Below are 22,586 nucleotides of genomic sequence, written 5' to 3' on the forward strand. Positions count from 1 at the left end.
GTCCTACACCCACGCCCGCCTGGCCCAGAGCAGGTGCCCAGGAAATGGGACAGCAGATGCCCAGGGGTTCTAGAAGGAGCTAGTGCCGACCCGGGCTCCTCCCTGCCCCCCAGTCAGGGCAGAGGTCAGTGCCCAGGGCCTGGTTTTAGCCCCAAGGCTCATGATCCAGGAGCGGCACCCAGGCAGACACCTGCTCACTCCAAGAGCAAGGGTGACTGTGTAGCCATGAGCAGAGTCACAGCACTGATGGTATACTTCACAGGTGTCACATCAGCTCTCCATGGCCCTGCAGGGTGGCCACTGTCACCCCTTCCAACCCCCATTTGCAGTGGAGGAAGCCCAGGGCCAGCCCTGGGTCTGAACCCAGATCTCCCGTCCCAGCCGTCCTCGTCTGTGCGTCACATCTCATCAGACGGTCTGTCCAGTGTGGGTGCTGGCTGACCCTGAGGGTGGCGTGACTAAGGCCACGGCCCAGGGCTTGGGGGCACCCTCCTAGGAGCAGGGGTGAGAGGGAGTTTCTCCCAGGCAGGCTTTTGAGAATGAAGGGATATAGAAAGGACGACTGGGGAGGCCGAGTGGCCTGAGCGAGGCTGCAAGTGGGAATCGGGAGGTGAGCCCGGAGGAAGGGTCGCCAGAGACCAGCCTGGGAACGAGGAAGGGCTGGACCACCTGGGAAGCCGCTCAGCTTTCTCTAAGAAAGCGGGAGGAAGACTCAGTGATGACCTTTCCGGGTTTGCCCCCCTGGAGAAACTCAAATGCACGTTCCGGAATGTTCAGAGCAGCAGGATTGTAAAAGCAAAAGGGACAAACAATGAAAGTGAGCCAAAGGCCCACTGGCAGGAGAAAGAATAAATAAAATGTGGTATTTCAAACAAATAAATACCATACAGCAACAAACCGGCAACTCACCCAAAAAAGGCAAGTGGCAGAAAAATACTTGCAGCATGACACATACATGTAAATGTCAACAACATGTAGGCCAACCCAACATATTGTATAGAAAAACAGAAAGAAAACCGAGTGATAAACACAAAATTCAGGCTGGACCCTTTCAGGGCAGGAGGAAGACACATCTGGGAGGGCGACCGTGGGGTCCGTGTTACTGGTCATGTCTACTCCCTCGATGGGGCGGGGGCGGGGTGGAAATGCTTTATTTCTTCTTAATGTTTTTCAAGCAGCCTATTGAGGCCTGATTTTGCATCTGTTGTAAGAGAAGTTTGAGTTCCGTAAGCTTGAGTGTGTTTGCAGAGTAGTGCACACAGTTCTAGAACATTCCATGCCCCCAGAGTCTTTCACAATCACCCTCACTCTCATCCCCGCCCAAGGCGGCCCCCATCTGCTTCCTGTCCCTGTGGTTCTTCTATTCTTTATACCTTAAAAGTATCTTATTTTCCATCTTATTTTCTACATATGATATATTCCTATATATCATACTTTATTGTATTTTATATCTTATTTTATATCGTATGTGTATATATTCTGTTTAAAAAAGAAAGCACCAACATGCTTTGAACTTGAGGTTGACTTTCCCGTGGGAAATTCGACAAGAGAAGTGTCCTTGACTCTGAGATAGGAAACACTCAGGAAGTCCTTCTCCAGCTCCCCACAAGGCAGGAATTCCCCCCCTCCACCACAAAACTCAGCATGGCTTCTGAGCAGACACAGTACCTTGGGAAGCCCCAGTACCCCAGTTACAGAGCCAGTGTGAGCTTGTGAAGCCATCTGTGAGCCAGACCCCTCATTTACACATGGGGAAACGGGCACGAAGGCAGTGGTTTGCTGGAAGCCACGCAGTGGGTGAGGGGCAGAGCCTGCCCTGCACCACGGGGCACCTCCCAGCCTAGGAGTCCCCGAGGGGCTCTAACGCGGGCGTCTCTCTCTCTCTCTCCCTCCCTCCCCCCAGGCCTGCGGAAGGTGATGGTGAGGGCCCACCGGCAGGCCTGGTGCTGGCAGGATGAGTGGTACGGGCTGAATATGGAAAACATCCGGGAGCTGGAGAAAGAGGCTCAGCTCATGCTGTCCCGCAAGATGGCCCAATTCAACGAGGACGACGAGGGGGCTGTGGAGCTGGCCAAGGACGAGGCCCCCCAGGCCCAGGCCCCCAGGGAGCCCCCCCAGCCCGGCAGCAGCGGTGGGGAGCCCCTGGTGGGCAGGGGTCTGAAGAAGCAGTGGTCCACGTCCTCCAAGTCGTCCCGGTCGTCCAAGCGGGGAGGTGAGCGCACCCTGTCCCCGCGGGTGTCCCTGCCCTCTACTCGTCCACCCCGGCGACTGCCCCTGCCAGGGCAGCCCCATGCCTCTGCCGGGGACTTCGAACTCTGAAGGTGGACCTGCGAGCCACACATGTGGGACTCAGAACTAGTCACCTCCTTGTAGCCTCCGCCTCCGAGTGAAGCCCAGGGCGTTGCCCCAACCCTGGCAGGTTCCCCCAGACTCACCCACCCAGACTCACCCACACAGCCCGGCTGAGACAGGCAGGCTGGCCACGTGGGATCCCCACTCCCAACCCCTCCTGGGACCCAGCCGGCTGCAGCTCTGAGCCAGGGTTCCAAGGCGGGGTTGGGGGGGGTCTGGGTGCGCTGCACCCAGCACACCCAGGAGAGGCTTCTGCGCCTGAGGGAGCAGCCAGGCCAAAGGACCCTGAAAGGCTTCAGATACTCAGAAAGGCCTTTCTCTGGAACTCACTTGAAAGTGCGGTGGTTATTGGGGAAACTCGGGGTATTTTGTATAAAACGCCAGGAGTCCCCCCCGCCTCCCGCAAATCCAGCTTTTCCCACACCAGGCTTGTGCTGTGCTGAAGGGATCCATGGAAACACACGCATCGATACCTTTCATCTCACTTCCCGCCCCTGCCGGGCATCCCTGTCTGTCGGCCCCGCCGTGGCAGAGTTGAAGGGGCTCGCTCCTGGAAATTCCCTGGCGGTCCACTGCCCGGGCCCGGGTTCAGCCCCTGGTCGGGGAACTAAGATCCCGCATGCCACACAGTGGTGCGGCAAAAAAAAAAGGGAGGGGGCCTCGCTCCTGAGCAGATGAGGTCAAGGGTACAGGAGTGGACCCAAGCCTGGGTGACTGCACGTCCTGGCCTCATACCTGATACCCTCCCCCATCCACGTCCTCCCGGGACAGGACTGCATCGTGCCAGGTGGGCTGGGAGATGCGTCCGAGCCGCCCCGCCCTCATTTCTCCATTGCATCCCCTTCTGAGCCCTCCTGGCCCAGCATCATCGCACCTGCCTGCCTCCGCCCGCTTAGCCCAGTGCTGCTGGGCGGTCGGTCAGTCTGGGGTTTTGCCTTCCAGCGAGTCCTTCCCGCCACAGCATCTCGGAATGGAGGATGCAGAGTATTGCCCGGGACTCGGACGAGAGCTCAGATGAGGAGTTCTTTGATGCTCACGGTAGGCGGGCACCCTGGAGCCCACGGGCCTTCCCAAGAAGGGGAGGGGAGGGGTCTGAGAGAGCCGCAGGGCCTGCAAGTCAAGGTGGGGGTTACCTGTGAAAAGTTCTGGGTGAACAGCAGCACGTGGGGGCAGGGGCAGGGTGAGATGAAGTCACCGGGAGTCTGGGGTCTCACACTCACCTTAACCTGGTATCAGAATGTGCACGGGGTCTGGCAGGTGGGGACTGTTCTCTCGAACCCCCGCAAAATGGAATTACAATCAGACGGTGACGTTTTTCCATATGTGAATTTATTCCCGAAGGGAATTCCCTGGCGGTCCAGGGATTAGGACTCGGTGCTTTCTCTGCCGTGGCCCGTGTTCAATCCCTGGTCAGGGAACTAAGATCCCGCAAGCCTTGCGGCGCGGCCAAAATAACAATAATAATAATAATAATAATTCCCTAAGAAGCTTTACAAAAGCATAACTTCTTCTAATCTTCTAATTTTTGTAATTACTGTCCTTTCATGATTAAATTAACACACATCTAATGTAGAAACCTTAGAAAATACAAACAAGTAGAAAATACATGAAGTGCCCATTTTCCCGCGAATCCCAGAATAAGCACAGCAAGCAAACAGCCGGATAAATCACCCACCTGTGCTGGGAAGATGCACATACCAAACATCCTTGCTTCGTACCTTTGCCTTTCCTCTTGAGGAAGTAAGAGGGGCCAGCAGGCAGGTACAGGGAGACAGGTTTGCAGTTTATAAGGCAGGACACACTCCGAAAGGGACAGGGACTTGCCCACAGGCACACAGCAGGGCAGAGGCAGATGTAGCCCTGGGGTTGGGACCTGGAACAGGAGGCAGGTGGTTCCTGAGCCAGCCTCTGCACCTGGGGCCTCCCTGAGGGTAGAGAGGGTGTTTGGGGCATCCCATACTCCCACTCCCCTCCAGCCAGGCCAAGAGGCTGAGCCCCTCCTGGCTCTGTGAAAAGACGCATCTAATGTAGAAAGTTTAGAAAAAGCTGGAAAAGAGACGAGACAGCAGAGCAGGAGATGCCAGGGCCGCAGTGTCCTGGGGAAACTGTCCCAGTGACCCACAGAGGGGGGCAGCCATGCCAGAGCGCAGACAGCTGCTTCCTACCCAGCAGTCATGGGTGAAAGTTCTCAGAAAAGCAGACAAAAAGAGTCATGGATGGAACTGTTCCTAGCAGCACTTCTCACTAAGCTGTCCCTTTGTGGACATTGAAAACAGTCAGGAACATCATGGAGAAACAAGGCGTGGTCCATCCATACGATGGAATGTGACTCGAGCATGAAAAGGGATGAGGCACTGACACGTGGTTGAAGCTTAGAAACACCGTGGGAAGTAGAAGAAGCCAGACACAAAAGACCACGTACTGTATGATCCCATGTATGGGAAATGCCCCGAATCAGGCAAATGCAGAAGGACAGAAAGTCCACCGGTGGTTGCCAGGGTCTGGGAGAGGCGGGGGATGAGGCATGACTGCTAATGGGGACAGGTTTCCATCGGGGGAGATGGAGAAGTTCTGGAACCAGATAGAGCTCATGGTTGCACAGCATTGTGAATGGACTAAATGCTACTTGAAAACGGTTAAAATGGTGCATTTTATGTTAAGTGAAAGTTACCACAATTTCTTGAAAAACATCAGGCAGAAGCCCCGTGAGTGTGTGGCCATGTATCCATCCTGTTAAGGAAGGGAGAGCATAGAACCAGGTGGGGAGGGCCACACGGGCCAGAGAAGTGTGGGAGCCCCCAGAGCGGCCACTCTTAGGCCTCCCAGCACCCCCCCTCCCCCGACTCCCTGCCCTTGATCGGGGTGCTGAAGCCCCTCTCTCTCCTCCCCAGAGGACCTGTCCGATTCAGAGGAAATGTTCCCCAAGGACATCACCAAGTGGAGCTCCAACGACCTCATGGACAAAATCGAAAGCCCTGAGCCCGAGGACACACAGGGTAACCAGCTGGGGGCTGCAGGGTACAGCCTCCTAAGGAGGAGCACCCAAGCACCCAGGAGGGTTGGGGGGACACCTCGGGCCCTGCTTGTCACGGTCCCAGCCTCTGTCCGCTGGGCCTGCCCCTTTGCTCACACCCACCCACCGCTTCTGTGTTGCAGACGGTCTGTACCGCCAGAGCGCCCCTGAGTTCAGGGTGGCCTCCAGTGTGGAGCAGCTGAATATCATCGAGGTGGGTGCTGAGGTGGAGAGGGCCAGGGCTGCAGCGGGGGGGTGGGGGGGGGCAGGGCGTAAAGGACCCGCGGGGGAGACCATGGAGGCAGAACTTGGCTCCTACGGCATCAGGTCCACACTGGCCTGGGCGCCACTGGAGGGAGACCTGGGGCCCACCCCCTCTGATGCCCCTGAGAACCGGTAGGGACTGCAGACAGCTCCCCCGAGGAAGGCCTTGACCCCGCTCCACCCTTGGAAAGCAAAATGAGAAACTTGTAAATTCCAGATCAAAACTAAGATCTTCACCTTGTGCTCAGCTTGTCTGAAGTCCCTGAAGGAAAAAGATAGAAGGGGAGGAAGCGAAAGTCACGTAGGCAGAAGTCATGTGGCGGCTGTGGCCGCCCCGCCGGGGGTGGGAAGAGCTCTCAGTGTTCAGCAAAGCTGTCTTGGTACAGCGCTTGTGTCCACTTCGGGGGTCCTTTGCACGGAGCTCACGCCCCTTCTCCTCCTCCAGCTGTGGGCCATCAGAGCTGTTTGCACTGGGGCAGGAGCCGGGGCAGAGTGGGGCTATCACACGCTGAGGTCACCTCACCGCTCTGGCCTCTAGCTGCCCAAGGTGGAGACGGCACCTCTGGGGACTCAGGACCCATGGGGAGTTTGGACCGGGGAGGGGGTGCATCCGCACCGCCCTCCTCCTCTTGGGGTTCTCTTTGAGGTCTGAGGTCGAAGCGGGCTTTTCTAGCAGGGTAACTGGGACGAGGGGAGTGGATTCCCAATTGCCGGTTAATGGCGATAAAGCAAACGGAGCCCCCCCTTGCCTTCGGCGCACACATCACTGACGGCCCCCCAGGACAGGCAGAAGGGGCCTCGGGCTCTGGATCTTCCTGGGGATGTGCATTTGGACCCAGCACTGGTTCTGGGACACCGCTATCCAGAGTCAGATCCCTTTGCTGGCAACGGTCCCCAAACCAGGGCCTCTTCTCCCAGCCTCGAGGAAGGAGGACGGCTTTACCTAGTCACTGCTGGGGACCCCTGGCTCTCCAGAGCTGGCTCCCAGGCCCCGCCTCCCAATGGCTCTGTTCCCACTGGGGTTCGAGTCTCAGGCAGGGTGTGTCCCTGTAGAAAGCAGTTTGAATGGGAGGAAAGCTGTGTCTCGGACCAGCCTCCTGGGTCCCTGAAGAGTCCCCAGCCTCCAGCGCTGGGTCCCAGCATCCAGGCTCAGGCAGGATTCTCTCAGCCCCGCACCGCCCAGCCCTGCCCGTCCCAGGTGACTAGGGGCCCTGTCTGGGTGACAGGGAGGGTGCTGTAAGACGTGCCTTCCATGAGCCTCTCGCCTGGCTATGTTGATCAGTCTTGGGGACCATCTGGTGCTTCTGTCCTGGGCTGTGGTCTGGGCAGCCAGTGACCACACCCTGCCTTGGGCCGTGAGTTCATTCCTGCCCAGGCCCTGTGGCCCACGACCGGCCGATGACCAGCCCCCTCTTGGGGACTGAGGCAGCCCAGCCTTGCCTCCACCCCAGGCCCGGTACCACCCACCAGCCTTCGTCCCGCCCAAAGCCCTCTGCTGCTCAGAGGCGCCCAGCCCAGCCCGACCCGTTGCCGGTGGCCTGGCCAGTCCCCGGGTTCAGTGCCCACACCGCTCAGCCCGCTCTTGGGCTCTGTAGTGACACTTGGGTCCTGCTGCTGCCCCACCTCCTGCCACCCGGTGGCCCAGTTCAGGGCCAGCTGACCCCTCATGGACCCTCCAGATGGCTTCAGCCCCTTGTTCTGCTCCTGAGTTCCTTAGGGACACGCCCCTCTCTTCAGCTCCCTTCCCCTCCCCCTCAGCCCCTGACATAATATGGGCAAGGCAAGTACTCAGCAAGTACCTCCCACACCAGAAGCCAGGGATGGGGAGAGGCCCCTGGGGATGGGGCTACAGCCTAGGGTGGCAGAAGGGCACTGAGCTGGTGGCAGGAGCTCTGGGTTCCAGTCCAGCTTGGTACTGACGCGCTGTGTGATATTAGACAAGCCCCTTGTGCTCTCTGGGCCACCTCGTCTCTAGATAGACCAGTTCCATTCCCATGGTGGATGTGTGCAAGTCTCACTTGGACTTCTGACCAGCAAGAAGTGGGGGCATGACTCCTCACAGATGAGGGGGGTCCAGATAGACACACCTGCGTGGCCCTCCCCACTCTAAGATGCTGGGGTTCTGCCCTCTGCTCTTGAGGACCTTGGTCTTAGAGTCTGGGAATGGCAGGGCCTGGGGGCCATGGGCCTGGGGCAGCGGGGGAGGGCCCACGTAGATGGAGGCAGAACTCAGAGCTGCTGGCTGAGCGGCCAAGCTGAATCCGAATCCCTGAGCCCCGCCGCCCCTCTTTTTCTTTTTTTTTTCCTTAATTGCTTGCCTCAGAATTTTTTTGTTTTGGTTTGTTTTTTGTTTTTTGGCTACATTGGGTCTTCGGTGCGGTGCACAGGCTTCTCTCTAGTTGTGGCGCGGGCTTAGTTGCCCCGCAGCATGTGGGATCTTAGTTCCCCAACCAGGGATCGAGCCTGCATCCCCTGCATTGGAAGGCGGATTCTCAACCACTGGACCGCCAGGGAAGTCCCCCCCAGCCCCTCTTAAGAGAGCCTGTGAGGGCTTCCCTGGTGGCGCAGTGGTTAAGAATCCACCTGCCAATGCAGGGGACACGGGTTCGAGCCCTGGTCGGGGAAGATCCCACATGCCGTGGAGCAACGAAGCGTGCGTGCGTAGCCCCCGCTTGCGGCAACCAGAGAAAAACCTGCGCACGGCACCGAAGACCCAGCGCAGCCAAAAATAAATAAATAAAATAAGATAAATTTATTAAAAAAAGAGAGAGAGCCTGTGACAGACCGACGTCTGGACGCAGACACACGGAGGGCAGGCAGGCCCCAAAGGCCCGCACGGGGCTGCGCCTCTGCCTGCCCCCCAAGGCTGGAAGCCCAGAAGCCCCTGCCTGGGCCCGCAGATGGGAGGTGGAGTCATGCTTCGGAAGGAAGAGACCCTCCCTCCGTGTCCTCTGTGCCCCGGTGAGGCCTGCAGGGAGCAGGGCTGAACACAGAGGGGCGGGGAAGAAGCAGCTGGGCCTCCCCGGGGGAGGGGCCCCAGGCCCTGGAACAGAGGAACTGAGACGGGGTCTCAGAGGGAGTGACTGGGCCGCCACACGCGTCCCCCCAGCAGGACAGAAGCTTCGGCCAGGAGCCGAGTCCCCAGGGAGTTCACCCCCCCCACCCACACCCACCCCCCGCACAGGACGAGGTCAGCCCGCCGCTGGCCGTGCCACCCTCCAAGATCCACGTGCTGCTGCTGCTGCTGCACGGAGGCACCATCCTGGACACGGGCGCCGGGGACCCCGGCTCCAAGCAGGGCGACACCAACACCATCGCCACCGTGTTCGACACCGTCATGCGCGTGCACTACCCCAGCGCCCTGGGCCACCTGGCCATCCGCCTGGTGCCCTGCCCGCCCGTCTGCTCCGCTGCCTTCGCCCTCGTCTCCGAGTGAGTGCCCAGGCTCGCTGGCCCCTGCCCCTCCCCGGCCCTGAGGGTCAGGAGAACCCCCCCCACCCAGCCGCAGTACTGGGACCACAGTGCCGACATCCAAACCCGCCATCTAGCCTATTCTGCCAGGAGGCGGCAAAACCTATGCAGATGGCTGAGCCTAGAGTCCTGGAGGGGCGGGGGCCCAGAGCTGAGCCTCAGTTTCTACATCTGTAATGTGGGGATGCTGACCTGCCTCTGACATACTGGCCTTACTCCCCGGCCCTGTTCCCCATGCCTGGCCTGGAAGCATCCCCACGAAGTTTGCCAAGTCAGGGCTGAGGCTCTCAGGGTGTCAGGCAGCTCCTGCTCTGATGCTCAGGTCAGAGAAGAGGGGCCCACGGGGCTGAGCTGAGGCCACCTGCTCTCTCCTGACCGGTCTCCCGCCCCCAGCCTCAGCCCCTACAGCCACGACGAAGGCTGTCTGTCCAGCAGCCAGGACCACATCCCCTTGGCCGCCCTGCCCCTGCTGGCAACCTCTTCGCCCCACTACCAGGAGGCCGTTGCCACGGTGATTCAGCGGGCCAACCTCGCCTACGGGGACTTCATCAAGTCCCAGGAGGGCGTGACCTTCAACGGGCAGGTGAGTTGTGGGGTGGGGGAAGGGAAGACAGAAACCCTGCAGGGTGGGCTGGCCTGGTCCTCCAGGCCAGGGCTCTCCCCAGCCGGCCCTCCAGCAAGCAGGGTGGGCTCTCAGGCCCCTGAGCCTCTCCCCCTCCAGGTCTGCCTGATCGGGGACTGCGTCGGGGGCATCCTGGCGTTCGATGCCTTATGCTGCAGCAACCAGACGGTGTCTGAGAGTCAGAGCAGCAGCCGCCGGGGCAGTGTGGCCAGTGTGCAGGTACTAGCTTCCCCCAGCCCCCGGAGCAGGGGACCTCCAGGTTGAGGACTGTCACCCTCTGGCTCCAAACATCCCAGAGGCCTGCAGAAAAAGGGAAGGGCAGAGGTTGCTAATGCAGGTGCCCAAAGGCAGGGGGTGGACGCGTGGGACAGGTGAACAGCTGCGCCGCGGCTCAACCTAGGAGCACGGCAGCTTCAGCGGGCGGTGAAGCAGGGTCTGCACCCTGGGGAGCAGGCTCTGGTCCTGGGGGGTGGATCCTCTGAGCTTCCCAGTAGGAGAGAGGACCCAAGGTCTCTCTGCTGCAGAGTAGCAAATGGCCTGGCAGGCCGGGCGAGGCAGCGGGATCAGTGGGAGATCAGCAAGGCCCACATGGGCAGTCCAGGCCCGGAGTGAAGGCTGGTGGGTACCGTGGGGCACAGAGGGACAGGGCTTTTCCCTCCCTGGCTTGGGTGAGAGGCTGCTGAGCAGTGGCCAGTGGGCCTGGAGTCAGGAGGGCAGACACGGCTTCCAGGACACTGAAGAGGGGGCCAGGCCGGTGGCCACTGGGCAGTGAGCCTGCATGGGGCCGTTCCAGGACACTGACCTGCTGTCCCCGGGCACGACGGTCAATGCGGCACATGGCAGCAACCTGGAGAGCAGCCGGCACCTGAGCCGCAGCAACATCGACATCCCCCGAAGCAACGGCGCTGAGGACCCCAAACAGCAGCTGCCCCGCAAGAGGAGTGACTCGTCCACCTACGAGCTGGACACCATCCAGCAGCACCAGGCCTTCCTGTCCAGGTGGGTAGTGAGGCCCACCGCCAGGTGAGGACGGGGACTCTAAGACAGAGGGACGGCTCAGAAGTGAGGACATGGATCAGATCGTGCCGATGGCCAACATGAGGGTGCTGGAGGTCCCCCGGGCCTTGTCCTGGGATTCCCAGACTGGGCCACGGCTCTTCAGCCAGAAGAAGGTGCTTGTTGGGTATGGCTGTGGTCTTGTACATGCCTTGGGTCCTCTTGAGTCGGAACAGATTGACCAGGGCTGGAAGTGTGGGGATGGCAGAATCAGGCAGCAGAACTGACCAGGGGCGGCGTGATCCCGGTCAGGGCTGTCCCAAAGGCAGGGGGCTCCCTAGAGAGGTTGGGACCTGCTGTCACCGAGGTGTCCCAGCAGGTGCTGGACAGCTGCACTCACAGGACCACACAGGGGCCAAGCCTCGTTTGGGCCTGATGACCCCTGAGGAGCCTCTTTCAGGAGGCTAAGGACAGGCCAGCCCCGAGAAGGGCCGTGGTGTGACCTGAGTCGTCCCCCCGCATCTGCAGCCTCCACGCCAGCGTGCTGAGGAATGAGCCCAGCTCCCGCCGCTCAAGCAGCTCCACCATGCTGGACGGCGCAGGGGCCGTGGGCAAGTTCGACTTTGAGATCGCTGACCTCTTCCTCTTCGGGTGCCCGCTGGGGCTGGTCCTGGCCTTGAGGAAGACCGTCATCCCCTCCCTGGATGGTGAGAGTCCCTGCAGGCGAGGAGTGAGGTGGGGTGGGGGGGCGGGGGGCGGGCATGAGCTGGGCAGAGGGTCTCAGTGGACCCCTGTCATGAGGCCATGGCCACATCCCAGACCCCTTCCTCCTCTTTTCTGCACCCCGCACCAAGGGCCCATTGCTCTCCTTTGCTCCAGCTTCAGCAGCTCAGTCCCTGGCCCCATTTCCCAGCATGCTGTTTCGTTTAATCTCCAAGGCACCTCTGGGAGCTGAGGTCCAGAGATGGAAGGGGCTGCCCCAGGATCAGATGGGGCCAGACCCAGTCTCCCAGGCCCAAGGTCTTCCCATAAGGAAGAGATGTGAAGCCAGGCACCCCCAAAGTCTCCTCGATCGGGTGGCCTCCCAGCCCCAGAGGGACCACAGCCACGCTGCTCCAGGTTCCTCCTCATGGCTACACACACAGGGAGACGGAACCTGTGGGCTAAGCAGCCATCAGAGCAGCAGTTCCTGCCCAGTGACCCCGGGATCAACGAGTGCGGTCCAGGGAGACCTGCCATCCTACAGGAGCTGTGCAGGGGCCCCAGCGGGAAACTGAGGCTCAGAGAGGCAGGCGTAGACACTTGCCCAAGAGCAAGTAAACAGTGGCTTCGGGATGAGTGCTCAGACTCAGAGACACTAACGTTAGGGCAACGTCATCTGTAATGGTGAAAGACCAGAACCAACCTACACGGGATGCGAGCTGGTTAAATCAATTGCGGCACAGCCATACAATGGAATACCCCGCCGCAGTTAAAAAGAATGGGGCGGAACTAGAGTGCTGATACGAAAGACTCCCATTTATTGTGTTAAATGAGAAAAAAGCATAGATTATGTTCAAAAAGCATAGATTATGTTCCTATTTGTATGTATTTTTTAAAGTGAGATATATGTTACTGATAGTTTATAATGTCGTTTATAATGACATTCACGCGACCTTCCCATCAACTATGAGATGTTCGAAAGCACAGCCCCATCGCACAGCCTAGAGGCATTTCTAATAGCGGAGGATGGCTCCACCCGGCTTGGGCCGCGCGTGCGCGTGAGGCTCCCAAAAGTTGCAGGTGGGGCGCCAGCCCCGGGTCTCTGGGGAGAAAGGGAACCCTCCGTTATATGTCTTTTATCATATATATTTCTGTACTTAAAAAGAAATTTTTTAACTACCGTCATTATAACTTTTTCAATTAAAACAAATTTGGTTAATAAAGGGACAGTGGCCCAAACAGAATCCCAAAGTTGATGGAGACACACTTTCGGGTTTCTCTGTATCCCCAACCCCGTGCCGTCGCGCTGCACCCAATCCCAGCCTGCTCTAGGCCCCGCCTCCTGAGGGCGGGGCTAGCTCCAGGCTCTGCGACTCGCCCCGCCCTCCGCCCCCCAGTGTTCCAGCTGCGGCCCGCCTGCCAGCAAGTCTACAACCTCTTCCACCCCGCCGACCCGTCGGCCTCGCGCCTGGAGCCGCTGCTGGAGCGGCGATTCCACGCCCTGCCGCCTCTCAGCATCCCCCGCTACCAGCGCTACCCGCTGGGGGACGGCTGCTCGACGCTGCTGGGTGAGAGCCCCATGGGCCCCGGGCCCTGGGGGAGGGCGGGACCTGTCCCCTCTCCTTGGGTGCCCCAGGCCGGGGCTGGCCCTGCCGTGCGGGGAGCGGCAGCCTGCCCTGAACACCTTGGAAGCGGGACACCTGGTGTAGGTGCGGGTGCATTAGCCCCACCCACCCCAGGGAGGTAGGAGGAAGACAGCCTCACAGGCCAGGACCTCCCCCCCTCCCCCTCCCCCCCCCCCCACACACAGAGCTAGGGACCTTGCTCCCCGCCCCACCGCCCCGCCAAGGCAGAGCTGAGGACCTGAGGGCCCCTGGCTGAGTCCCGGGCATTGTCCTGCCCTGTGAAGGGACCCCCATGGCAGGCAGCTCCGGAGCCTCCAGGTCACCTAGCCTGAAGCTGGGGTGCAGGAGCATGAGAGAGGGCTGCCCGTGGCCCACTCTCACCCCCCGGGAACGGCCCGTCCCACCTGCCCCAGTGTCCTAGTCCTGTCATGTCCTGGCTCTTGAGCAGCGCGTGTCTGTGTCACGTGCACACAAGTGTCTGTTCTTGGGTCCCCTCTTCTCTCCCCATACGCCTCCAGTCCAGACCGTGCAGAGAAACCCCCAGCTGGTCCTGGAGGGCGGCCCCCTGGTCCCCCTCCCTCACAGGGATGGCTTCCTGGAGACCAGTATCCCCGTTCCCGCACTCACCTGGCAAGACGGGCCCCACCCCAGCCCGAGCTCTGCTAGTGTGTGTAACCCCCTTGCTCGTGGTGGCATCTGCTTCACCGGCTGACCGCTGGTCCTCAGGGACCCCCGTGCCCTCCTTGGCCACCCGGAATTTGTGGAACTGTGGTGGCAAGGAGCAGAGACCGGGCAGGACAGGCCCCGGGAGCAGACCTGGTGCCCCCTCTCTGGACACTGGGCTGAGCAGGGAGGGGACCCCAAGCAGAGGAGGCGCAGGAGCCCAGAGAGGGGAGCAGCTGTCTCAGGGTCACCCAGCACAGGGGTCAGTCTGAGGGTCCTCTCCCCCGTCTGTGAGGCTAGCAGCAGGAGTTGGGGTGAGGCCTCGAGCCCGCTGGGACCCACCTAACCCCCAGGAGAAGACTTCGGTCCTGGCGAGGGGTTGGATTCTCAGGGCCCCACTCCCTCTCCCTGAGGAGGTCCAGGCATCTCCTGCACCCCGTCTAGATGTGGGTCCTGTAGCCGAGCCCCGTTCTCAGGCTGGACCCAGGTGAGCCTGGCTCAAGCCCTCAGCACCTGCCTGTGTCCCCAGATGCCCATTCGGGGCTGGCTCGACGTGACCCATGTGTGAGGGATGTGCCGGGGTGTTGCCTCATTCTCAGTCCTCAGCGCTGGGCAGCCCTGGGAAGCTGCCCCAGGCCCCTGTTGTTAGCGCCCCCAAACCCAGCTGCCGCGGGCTGTGGGTCAGGCCAAGCCAGGCCGAGCCCCAGAGGCCAAGAAGGCTCAACTGGAAGGGTGGCCGGCATGGGGCATGAGCCCGGCCGCCTGGCCTCCCTGCCCACTGTGTCTGTATTGGTCCGTCTGTCCACCCCGGCCCCAGCGCTGCCTTCTCTCTGCCTCAGCTCTGGGCCCTGAGCAGGCAGGCCCTGGCACGCTTGGGCCCACCCTCTCTGCCAGCTGTGCTCAGATGCCCCTGCTCCTCTGCAGCTGGACGTGTCGGCCTTGCCTGGCACAGTGGCCGCTCCAGCCGCCCCAGCCCCGGCACATGCTGGACGCCCCCCACCACTGCTCGGGGGCTGGAGGGCCGGGCTGGGCGAGGCCTCCTTACCCGCGGCCTCTGGTCCCTGTCCGCCTGCAGCAGACGCACTCCAGGCCCACAACGCGGTCTTCCAAGAGCACGCGGCCCCCTCCTCGCCCGGCACAGCCCCCACCGCCCGAGGTTTCCGCCGGGCCAGCGAGATCAGCATCGCCAGCCAGGTGTCGGGCATGGCTGAGAGCTACACGGCGTCCAGCATTGCCCAGAGTGAGTGCAGCAGTGCCGGGCCTGCCCTCCCCGTCACAGCAAGGGGGCTGTGACCTGTCGCAGCCAGTCTCAATGGCGGCCACTGTGCCCGTCCCCCAGAGGACAGTTTGCAGCGTCTGGAGGCAACGGGGGTGGGCGCCACTGGCATCCAGTGGGTGGAGACCAGGTGTACTGCTCAACACCGTACGGTGCCCAGGACGGCCCCCGCAGCGAAGAGTGATCCAGCCCCCGTGTGCATAGAGGAGTCTGGAAGGAAGGAACGTTGAAAGGGGTGGCCCTGGGGCAGGGTGTGGGGGGGCAGGTGCAGGTGGTGGGAGATGGGTGGTGCTCAGCTGGCGGGGGGGGTCTGGGAGGAGGGGTCCTAGCCCCAGGGGGGCAGGTGCTCCTAGAAGGAGAAAGCTGGGGGGCCCATTTCTGGAGAAGCTGCAGCGGTGGCCGAGGGGAGCCAGGGAGGCGAGGTCTCCTGTGCCAGCCCCTCCTGCCGCCCCAGGGGGCAGGGTCACCCACGGCCTCCTTCGCTCCTGCCCATCTCAGAAGCTTCTCAGCAGCTGGAAGCGGAGCCCGGGTCACCCCCGCCCCCACTCCCCCGGGGCCAGCGGCCCCCTGCCACGTGACTGGCTCCCAGGCTGCCTGTCAGAGCAGAGCTCTGGGGCTAAGGCCGGCGTGGGTGTCCTCCTGGCCCGCGGGGGCAGTGGTGGCCCCAGCAGGGCTGAGCCTGTGTGCTGCTCAGCCCCAGCCCCAGCGTCAGGTGCCCGTCCCTGCTTGCCCTCCCCTGCTACCGCCCACCGCCCCGGGCCAGCAGGCGAGCCCCAGCCTGCGGAGGGCCCCCGCCTCCCCACTTGGACATCAGAGAAGGTCCCGGCCATCACGGGCCCTCCGGGCACACACGTCCGCCTCCTCTAACAGGGGTCACGCTCTGTTTCCAGGCACGCCTCACCCCCGGGCCCCGCTGAGGCCTAGCGGGGAGCTGGCAGCTTGGTCTGGGAGCACCCAGACTTCCAGGCAGGAAGCAGGAGAGGCGGGGGGGGGGGCAGCTAGATGGAGGCTGGGTGAGGACTGGGGGTTGCCCATCAGGCAGGCTGCAGGCGGAGAGGAGGGCCACCCCGAGCCTAACCAGGTGCACCTCCTGCGTGCAGCCACCGGGGAGGCTTTTGCAAACCTGGGGCGGTCCCCCAGCCCAGAGAGGGAGCCGGCTTCACACACAGGCTCCATAGACTGGAGGCCCTCACTTCACACCCTGCCTGCCAGGTGCTGAGGACAGCGGGCCTTGCCTTGGGGCCCAGGAATCGTGACTCCATCTCTGCAAAACCTTTCACAGCCTTGAGGCCTGTGGGGGCAGACAAGGGGTCCAGGAGAAGCCTGGAGAGGGCAGTGATAAGGCTCAAGGCAGGGGGTCGACAGGACCAGGGACAGGGAGTCCTGCCTCGGGACTGGGCTTGTCCCCTCACCCTGTAACTCCACATCCTCCCGGCTGAGCCGCAGTCTCCCACCTCCCCCTCCTCGGGCGCCCTGGCTGCTTGCTGCTCCCCTGTCGCCAAGTCTGGGAGAAGGAGACTTGCTTTGGTTGCAGCCCTTGTCTCTGGTCAGGGGGTCTTGCCTTTGGGCTGAGCCCGGCCTGAGGGGCCAGGTGAGCCCCTGGGGCCCAGCCCAGTCACAGCCCCTTCTCTTGGCAGTTGCGGCGAAGTGGTGGGGTCAGAAGCGGATCGACTACGCCCTGTACTGCCCCGACGCCCTGACGGCCTTCCCCACCGTGGCCCTGCCCCACCTCTTCCACGCCAGCTACTGGGAGTCCACGGATGTGGTCTCCTTCCTGCTGAGACAGGTACCCAGGGTCCCCCTGCCGGGCACACCTGCACCTCTCAGGAGGCCCGACTGACACCGCTGCTGAGGTGGCCCCATTTCATAGATGAGGACGGTGGGGAGCCCCACTTTCTGGCCCCAGCAGACGCCACAGCCAGCAGGATGGAGGAAGCCGTGGGGATGTTGAGATGGGGTGAATGAATGTGCACATTCACGGGCCAGAGAGCAGACTGCAGTGGGGTTAAATAGTGCCCCCCGCCAAAGCCTCCCATGGGTAGCGTGGCCCCTAGGGCCGCTGGCCTCTCCCCTCTAGAACAGGAAGCCCCAGGCTTGAGCCTGCCCCATGGCCTCCCTCTGTGTCCCCTCCCAGGTCATGAGGCACGACAACTCCAGCATCTTGGAACTGGACGGCAAGGAGGTCTCGGTGTTCACCCCGTCAAAGCCGAGAGAGAAGTGGCAGCGCAAGAGGACCCACGTGAAGCTGCGGGTGAGGGGTCCTCTGAGGGCCCAGGCCCCACAGCTGTCGTCCTATTGAATCCTTGCGAGAAGACCCCATTTTACAGATGAGGAAACTGAGTCACAGAGAAGTGTGCTGTCTTACTTAATCCTCACAGTTTGGGGCTGGAGCTGTTACCCCATTTACAGACGGGGACCAGCGCCAAGGCCACGAATCTCAGTGGCTGAGCTGGGTCATCGGGCTTTGCACCCGTACTCACACCCCAGGCCCGTGGGAAGCTTGAGCTGAGCCCAGGAGGCCCCAGCCGCCCCTCCATCCCCAGCCCTGACCCAGCTTTGCTCCTCCTCCCCCCAGAACGTGACGGCCAATCACCGGATCAATGACGCTGTTGCCAACGAGGATGGCCCGCAGGTCCTGACAGGCCGGTTCATGTATGGGCCCCTGGACATGGTCACCCTGACCGGGGAGAAGGTGAAGACACAGGGAGCCCACGGGGGCCCCCCCCACCTCGCCTCCCTCTGGCTGGGGGGTGGGAAGTGGGGGTGGGGAGGCCAAGGGCGCGGCCCAGCCGTGACCAGCCCTCCCGGCTCCAGGTGGATGTGCACATCATGATGCAGCCGCCCTCGGGTGAGTGGCTGTACCTGGACACGCTGGTGACCAACAGCAGCGGGCGCGTCTCCTACACCATCCCTGAGACCCACCGCCTGGGCGTGGGTGTCTACCCCGTCAAGATGGTGGTCAGGTATGAGCTCCAAGGAGTGAGCCGGCCGGGTCAGCCTCATCTGGGGCGGGAGGAAGGAGCCCTGGTGGGTTCTGATGAGCTGCCCCCTCCCAGGGGAGACCACACGTTTGCCGACAGCTACATCACCGTGCTGCCCAAGGGCACGGAGTTCGTGGTCTTCAGCATCGACGGCTCCTTCGCCGCCAGCGTGTCCATCATGGGCAGCGACCCCAAAGTGCGGGCCGGGGCCGTGGACGTGGTGCGGTGAGCGCTCCGAGCAGCAGCGGGTGGGCTCGGAGGCAGGCAGCTCCACAGCCAGGCGGCGGAGGGCCCTGGGTGCCCGCGCGGGGACATGGGGCAGGGACCCCGCAGCTGGGTCACACTTCCCAGCTGTACCCTCTTGCTGTTGATGCCTCAGGTCCCTTACCTGGGGAGCGGGGCTGCTGCTAACAAGACCAGTTACACCTGCTGCAGGGGGCGGGGGTGGGGGCCGTGAGCACCGCGCTGCTGGCAGTCTGGCTGCTGCTGCTGTTGTCGGCGCCTGACCCGAGAGGCGCTCTTGAGTGGCCCCCGTGGGGACTGGCTGGGCGGCCCAGGAGGGAGGACAGTGCGTCCGTGGGACACCCAGGCCTGCCCCTCGCCCCCAGGCACTGGCAGGACCTGGGCTACCTCATCATCTATGTGACGGGCCGGCCTGACATGCAGAAGCAGCGGGTGGTGGCCTGGCTGGCCCAGCACAACTTCCCTCACGGCGTGGTGTCCTTCTGTGACGGCCTGGTGCACGACCCGCTGAGGCACAAGGCCAACTTCCTGAAGCTGCTCATCTCTGAGGTGGGTCCCGGCTAGAAGGGAGTGGGGTGGGGACGGGCGGCAGGGCCGAGCCCGCGCCCACGCCCGTCTTGCCCACAGCTGCACCTGCGCGTGCACGCGGCCTACGGCTCCACCAAGGACGTGGCGGTCTACAGCTCCATCAGCCTGTCCCCCATGCAGATCTACATCGTGGGCCGGCCCACCAAGAAGCTGCAGCAGCAGTGCCAGGTGAGCGGACGCGTCGTGGCGGCCGCGCGGGTGGGCGGGCAGCCCCGGGAGCCCCGCCCCCTGACAGCCAGGCTCCGCGTTGCCCTCCCGCCCCCGCAGTTCATCACCGACGGCTACGCGGCCCACCTGGCCCAGCTCAAGTACAACCACCGGGCGCGGCCGGCCCGCAACGCGGCCACCCGCATGGCGCTGCGCAAGGGCAGCTTCGGCCTGCCCGGCCAGGGCGACTTCCTGCGCTCCCGGAACCACCTGCTCCGCACCATCTCGGCCCAGCCCAGCGGGCCCGGCCACCGGCACGAGCGGACGCAGAGCCAGGCGGACAGCGAGCAGCGGGGACAACGTAGCATGAGCGTGGCGGCCGGCTGCTGGGGCCGCGCCATGGCCGGCCGGCCCGAGCCGGGGGCAGCTGCGGGCCCCAAGTAGGGCTCCGGGAGCAAGGCGCTGTGGTCTCCATGGTGCTAGGCCGGGGCGGCCCGCCCTGCCAGGAGGCCTGGCCTGGGCACGGACAGTCGGCTGGGGCCCAGCTTGTCCCAGGGCCCGCCGGAGGACACGGGGCCGTGCCCCACACAGCCCTTCCAGCCGGGCCTCACGTGTTAGGGTCTGTGGGGTTCCAGCGTCTCGTGGAAGCTGGCAGGAGGACCAGCCCGAGGATGACGGAGGGACCAGGACCCCCCAGCGTGGACTGGCCGGGAGGGCACTCCCGGACGCTTGCCCTGCGTTGACCGCCCAGCATCCTGAGGCCAGGCCTGGGCACCTCCCATCCACTAGCTCGCCCCGACCCCCAAGTCCCCTCGCACTTGGTAGCAGCTCCAACGGGGGACAGCCTGCTTCTTGTTCACTCGAGTTACTCAACGGCTCGACCTCACTGGTTTTGCACTGAAGTTTGAGGGTGGAGACCCATCACCATCTCCTATGGCTACAGATCCGTTGACGTGCGTGAAAATTCAGCGTTTGCTGATCCAGGACCCATCGCCACACAGAGGCTCCGGGGCAGAGAATCCTTGTACAAGTAGGAGAGAAAGGCCATATGGTACTTTCCACAGCTCCACCTGGCCCATGGCAGCCCAGGACTCTCAACCCCTTCTGGCTGCCCCACCGGGAGCCCCGTCCAGCCGAGGGCCTGGCATCATCTCAGCCCCAGGCACAGCCCAGGCCGCCAGGCCGGTGCAGCCGAGGTGGTGGCTCCTGAGAAGCCTCGCCTCGGGCTGCGGGGCCGGGACCGGCGGGGCCGGGACCGGCCGGGCCTACTTCTTCCGCTCCTCGCTGGCCGTCAGCCAGGGCCCCGCGCCTCGGCCCCCCCTTCCACGTTTCTACACCTTTCTACTTCTTGAGTCTGATTTCTATGAGGTTTTTTTTAAATGAGCAATCCTTGGCTGCTTCCTTTTCTTAACTCTTTCAGTACCAAACGCAGCCCCTCCACATGAAAACGCCCAGCACTGTGACGGAGTCCAGCCCGGTTCTGGGTCCCAGGGCCCTGTCCCCTGCCCAGGCAGCGGGGCGTGGGCTCCCTGCCTCGCCTGACCCCTGTTAATTCCACTGAATTTCTACTCTGGGGTGAGTGGGGCACCCCACTTAGGTTTTTTTTTAACGCCAATTCCGTTTCGATGCCGAATCTAAGAAGCCACAACTCGCTTAGTTAGCTTCAGGGCAGGCAGCCACGGCTTCATTTCCCACCTGGTAAGGACCGCGCTGTCCTGCACGCTGGGTCTGAGCGTCAACCTCCCTCCCCGGAACCGACCGCAATTTCAGCCGTGGCCTCAGCCCCGGCAGCCCCTCTGCTGCTCCTCCAGCTTCTCTGAGACGGGGGAGCCTGCCGGGCCTCAGCCAGCCGTCCAGCGACCAGGCTCCTTCTGCGCGAAGCTGCTACCAACCTGGATACGGCCTCAGGGCCTCGTGGGCTGGGACAGGGAGGCGCGCAGACGGATGTTAACATTTTCCCGTGTGTAGATATGTACAGCCAAAGGGTCGTGTAAATGTTCTGCAAAAGTGGGTCTGTATAGAGTGAAAGCTATTTATTTTGTGCAGAGAAAAATGTCTGGAGGGATGGGACCTTCAGGGTTTATTCATATTTAAGATGTAGCTTTTTGTTGTTTCAGGCGTTATGTATAAAGCGGCGATTATTTTATGGACCAAGTTTTAATGTAACTGTTGCAGTGAAAGTGCAATATCTAACCCCTTGCTCCCAGCGGGATAGCTTGGCCCGACAATCACAGCCCCAACGAGGGGCCCCATGGCCAGTGCCGCCTCCTGTCGGTCCCGCCTCACCCCATCTCGCCTGTCGCCTGGTGAGCAGCCATCCGGAGGAGCACCTGGAAGAGTCTCAGCCCGCCTGCAATAAAGGCCGGGAGGCCGCCTGGCCCCGGGAGGCCGGGTGGGCAGTGGGCTCGGCCTCTCCCAGCGGGCAGCTCCCCCACGGCTCCGAGCTCCCCGCCTGCCTGCCCAGCCGCCAGCCATGCCAAGGACAACAGCAATAGTCCCCGGGCCTCTCCCAGCGGCCCTCAGCCATAGATGGTGAGGTGGGCAGCCCAGCCTCCCTGGTGACGTCTCTCTTCTCTATCCAGGTCTGCTTCCTGGCCTCCCTGAAGATTCCTTTTGGCACATTATCCTCTTAAGGAAGCACCAGTTTTTCAGAAACTAAGAGAGGGAGGACAGAGTCCTTTAAAAATACCAAAAATGTTTACAGCATTGGGTGCTGAGCTGCAGGGCTCAGGCCCGACCAGTCGTAACCAAAGGGTGAAGCAGGCCTTGCTGCCTGCCACCCCACCCCAGGCCTGTTAGAGTAGAAGCCTTAGTCCCACTCCCACCCCCAAGCCCCCAGGACTGAGCCTCAGCCCGCCCCCCCCCAGATCCCCCCACCTGCCTTCTCTTTGATTTCTAAAGAGGGATTCAGCAGAGACCCCACGCCCCCTTCCTAGCTCAGTCTGAGCTGCCTGCCCGCCCACCCGCCACGTCGCAGTCTTCACGTCTTGGCCCCCTGTCTGTCTGGACCGAATGTGAGTGGTGCCCTGACTTGCCCTCGCCCGCCCTTGCTGTCCCTGCTCCATCAGGCCTGAGTGTGCTCTGTGTACTGTGTCGTCGTCTGTTACACCAATTAAAGAAGCAGGAAGGCTTCCTTCTGGGTCTCAGTACTGCGCCGGCAACCAGAGCCCTGGGGGGGATGGGGCCGGGATGGGGGCCCAGCCTGTCCTGTGAGGGGAGAGGCTGTCCTTCCCAGTACACGGTGTCAGCTACGCTCACGGTAATAGCAGTGCACTCATGGGGGTCTTACCTATGCTGGGCCCCCTCCTGGCCCCTCCCAGCCCTTTCCCAGGCATGAACTCAGTTGGTCCTCATAGCAACCCAGTCAGGGAGGTGGGTACTGTCAGCCTCTGCTTCCCAGAGGACACAGCCAGTAAACTGGGCCAGGATTCCTCCCGGGCCGCCAGGATCCTCAACTGCAGTCGTCTGTGGCATAAGCAGCGAGGGCAGCAGCCTCCCTCCAAGCCTGAGGGAATCCAGTTTAAGAGCCAAGGGTCTGGGATTCAGCTGGAGGTGGAGCCCTGGGTCTGGTCCAGGCAGGACCTCATCTGAGGGTGAGGAGGGCAAAGGTGGCTGACGTGGCCTGTCCTTTCCCCCAAAGCTC

The 22,586-nt window shown here is 62.3% G+C and overlaps 1 protein-coding gene across 3 annotated transcripts in view; it reads left to right on the forward strand.

Moving 5' to 3' along the window:
• PITPNM2 (phosphatidylinositol transfer protein membrane associated 2) overlaps nucleotides 1–22,074 on the forward strand; it is a 147,461-nt gene extending 125,387 nt beyond the window's left edge. For all 3 annotated transcript variants that reach the window (XM_081253151.1, XM_081253153.1, XM_081253152.1), the window contains 19 exons: nucleotides 1,904–2,212; nucleotides 3,295–3,390; nucleotides 5,244–5,348; nucleotides 5,509–5,579; nucleotides 8,814–9,061; nucleotides 9,494–9,683; nucleotides 9,822–9,941; nucleotides 10,516–10,721; nucleotides 11,247–11,425; nucleotides 12,818–12,988; nucleotides 14,784–14,948; nucleotides 16,622–16,770; nucleotides 17,119–17,235; nucleotides 17,560–17,676; nucleotides 17,799–17,947; nucleotides 18,041–18,190; nucleotides 18,574–18,757; nucleotides 18,836–18,964; nucleotides 19,064–22,074. In XM_081253151.1, coding sequence (XP_081109277.1) covers nucleotides 1,904–2,212; nucleotides 3,295–3,390; nucleotides 5,244–5,348; nucleotides 5,509–5,579; nucleotides 8,814–9,061; nucleotides 9,494–9,683; nucleotides 9,822–9,941; nucleotides 10,516–10,721; nucleotides 11,247–11,425; nucleotides 12,818–12,988; nucleotides 14,784–14,948; nucleotides 16,622–16,770; nucleotides 17,119–17,235; nucleotides 17,560–17,676; nucleotides 17,799–17,947; nucleotides 18,041–18,190; nucleotides 18,574–18,757; nucleotides 18,836–18,964; nucleotides 19,064–19,387 — 3,179 coding nt within the window. In that variant the 3' untranslated portion in view covers nucleotides 19,388–22,074. The remainder of the gene's footprint in view (nucleotides 1–1,903; nucleotides 2,213–3,294; nucleotides 3,391–5,243; nucleotides 5,349–5,508; nucleotides 5,580–8,813; nucleotides 9,062–9,493; nucleotides 9,684–9,821; nucleotides 9,942–10,515; nucleotides 10,722–11,246; nucleotides 11,426–12,817; nucleotides 12,989–14,783; nucleotides 14,949–16,621; nucleotides 16,771–17,118; nucleotides 17,236–17,559; nucleotides 17,677–17,798; nucleotides 17,948–18,040; nucleotides 18,191–18,573; nucleotides 18,758–18,835; nucleotides 18,965–19,063) is intronic.
• The last annotated feature ends 512 nt before the right edge of the window (nucleotides 22,075–22,586 follow it).

Source organism: Mesoplodon bidens, assembly GCF_964165515.1.
Source record: "Mesoplodon bidens genome assembly, chromosome: 13".
NCBI lineage: Eukaryota > Metazoa > Chordata > Mammalia > Artiodactyla > Ziphiidae > Mesoplodon > Mesoplodon bidens.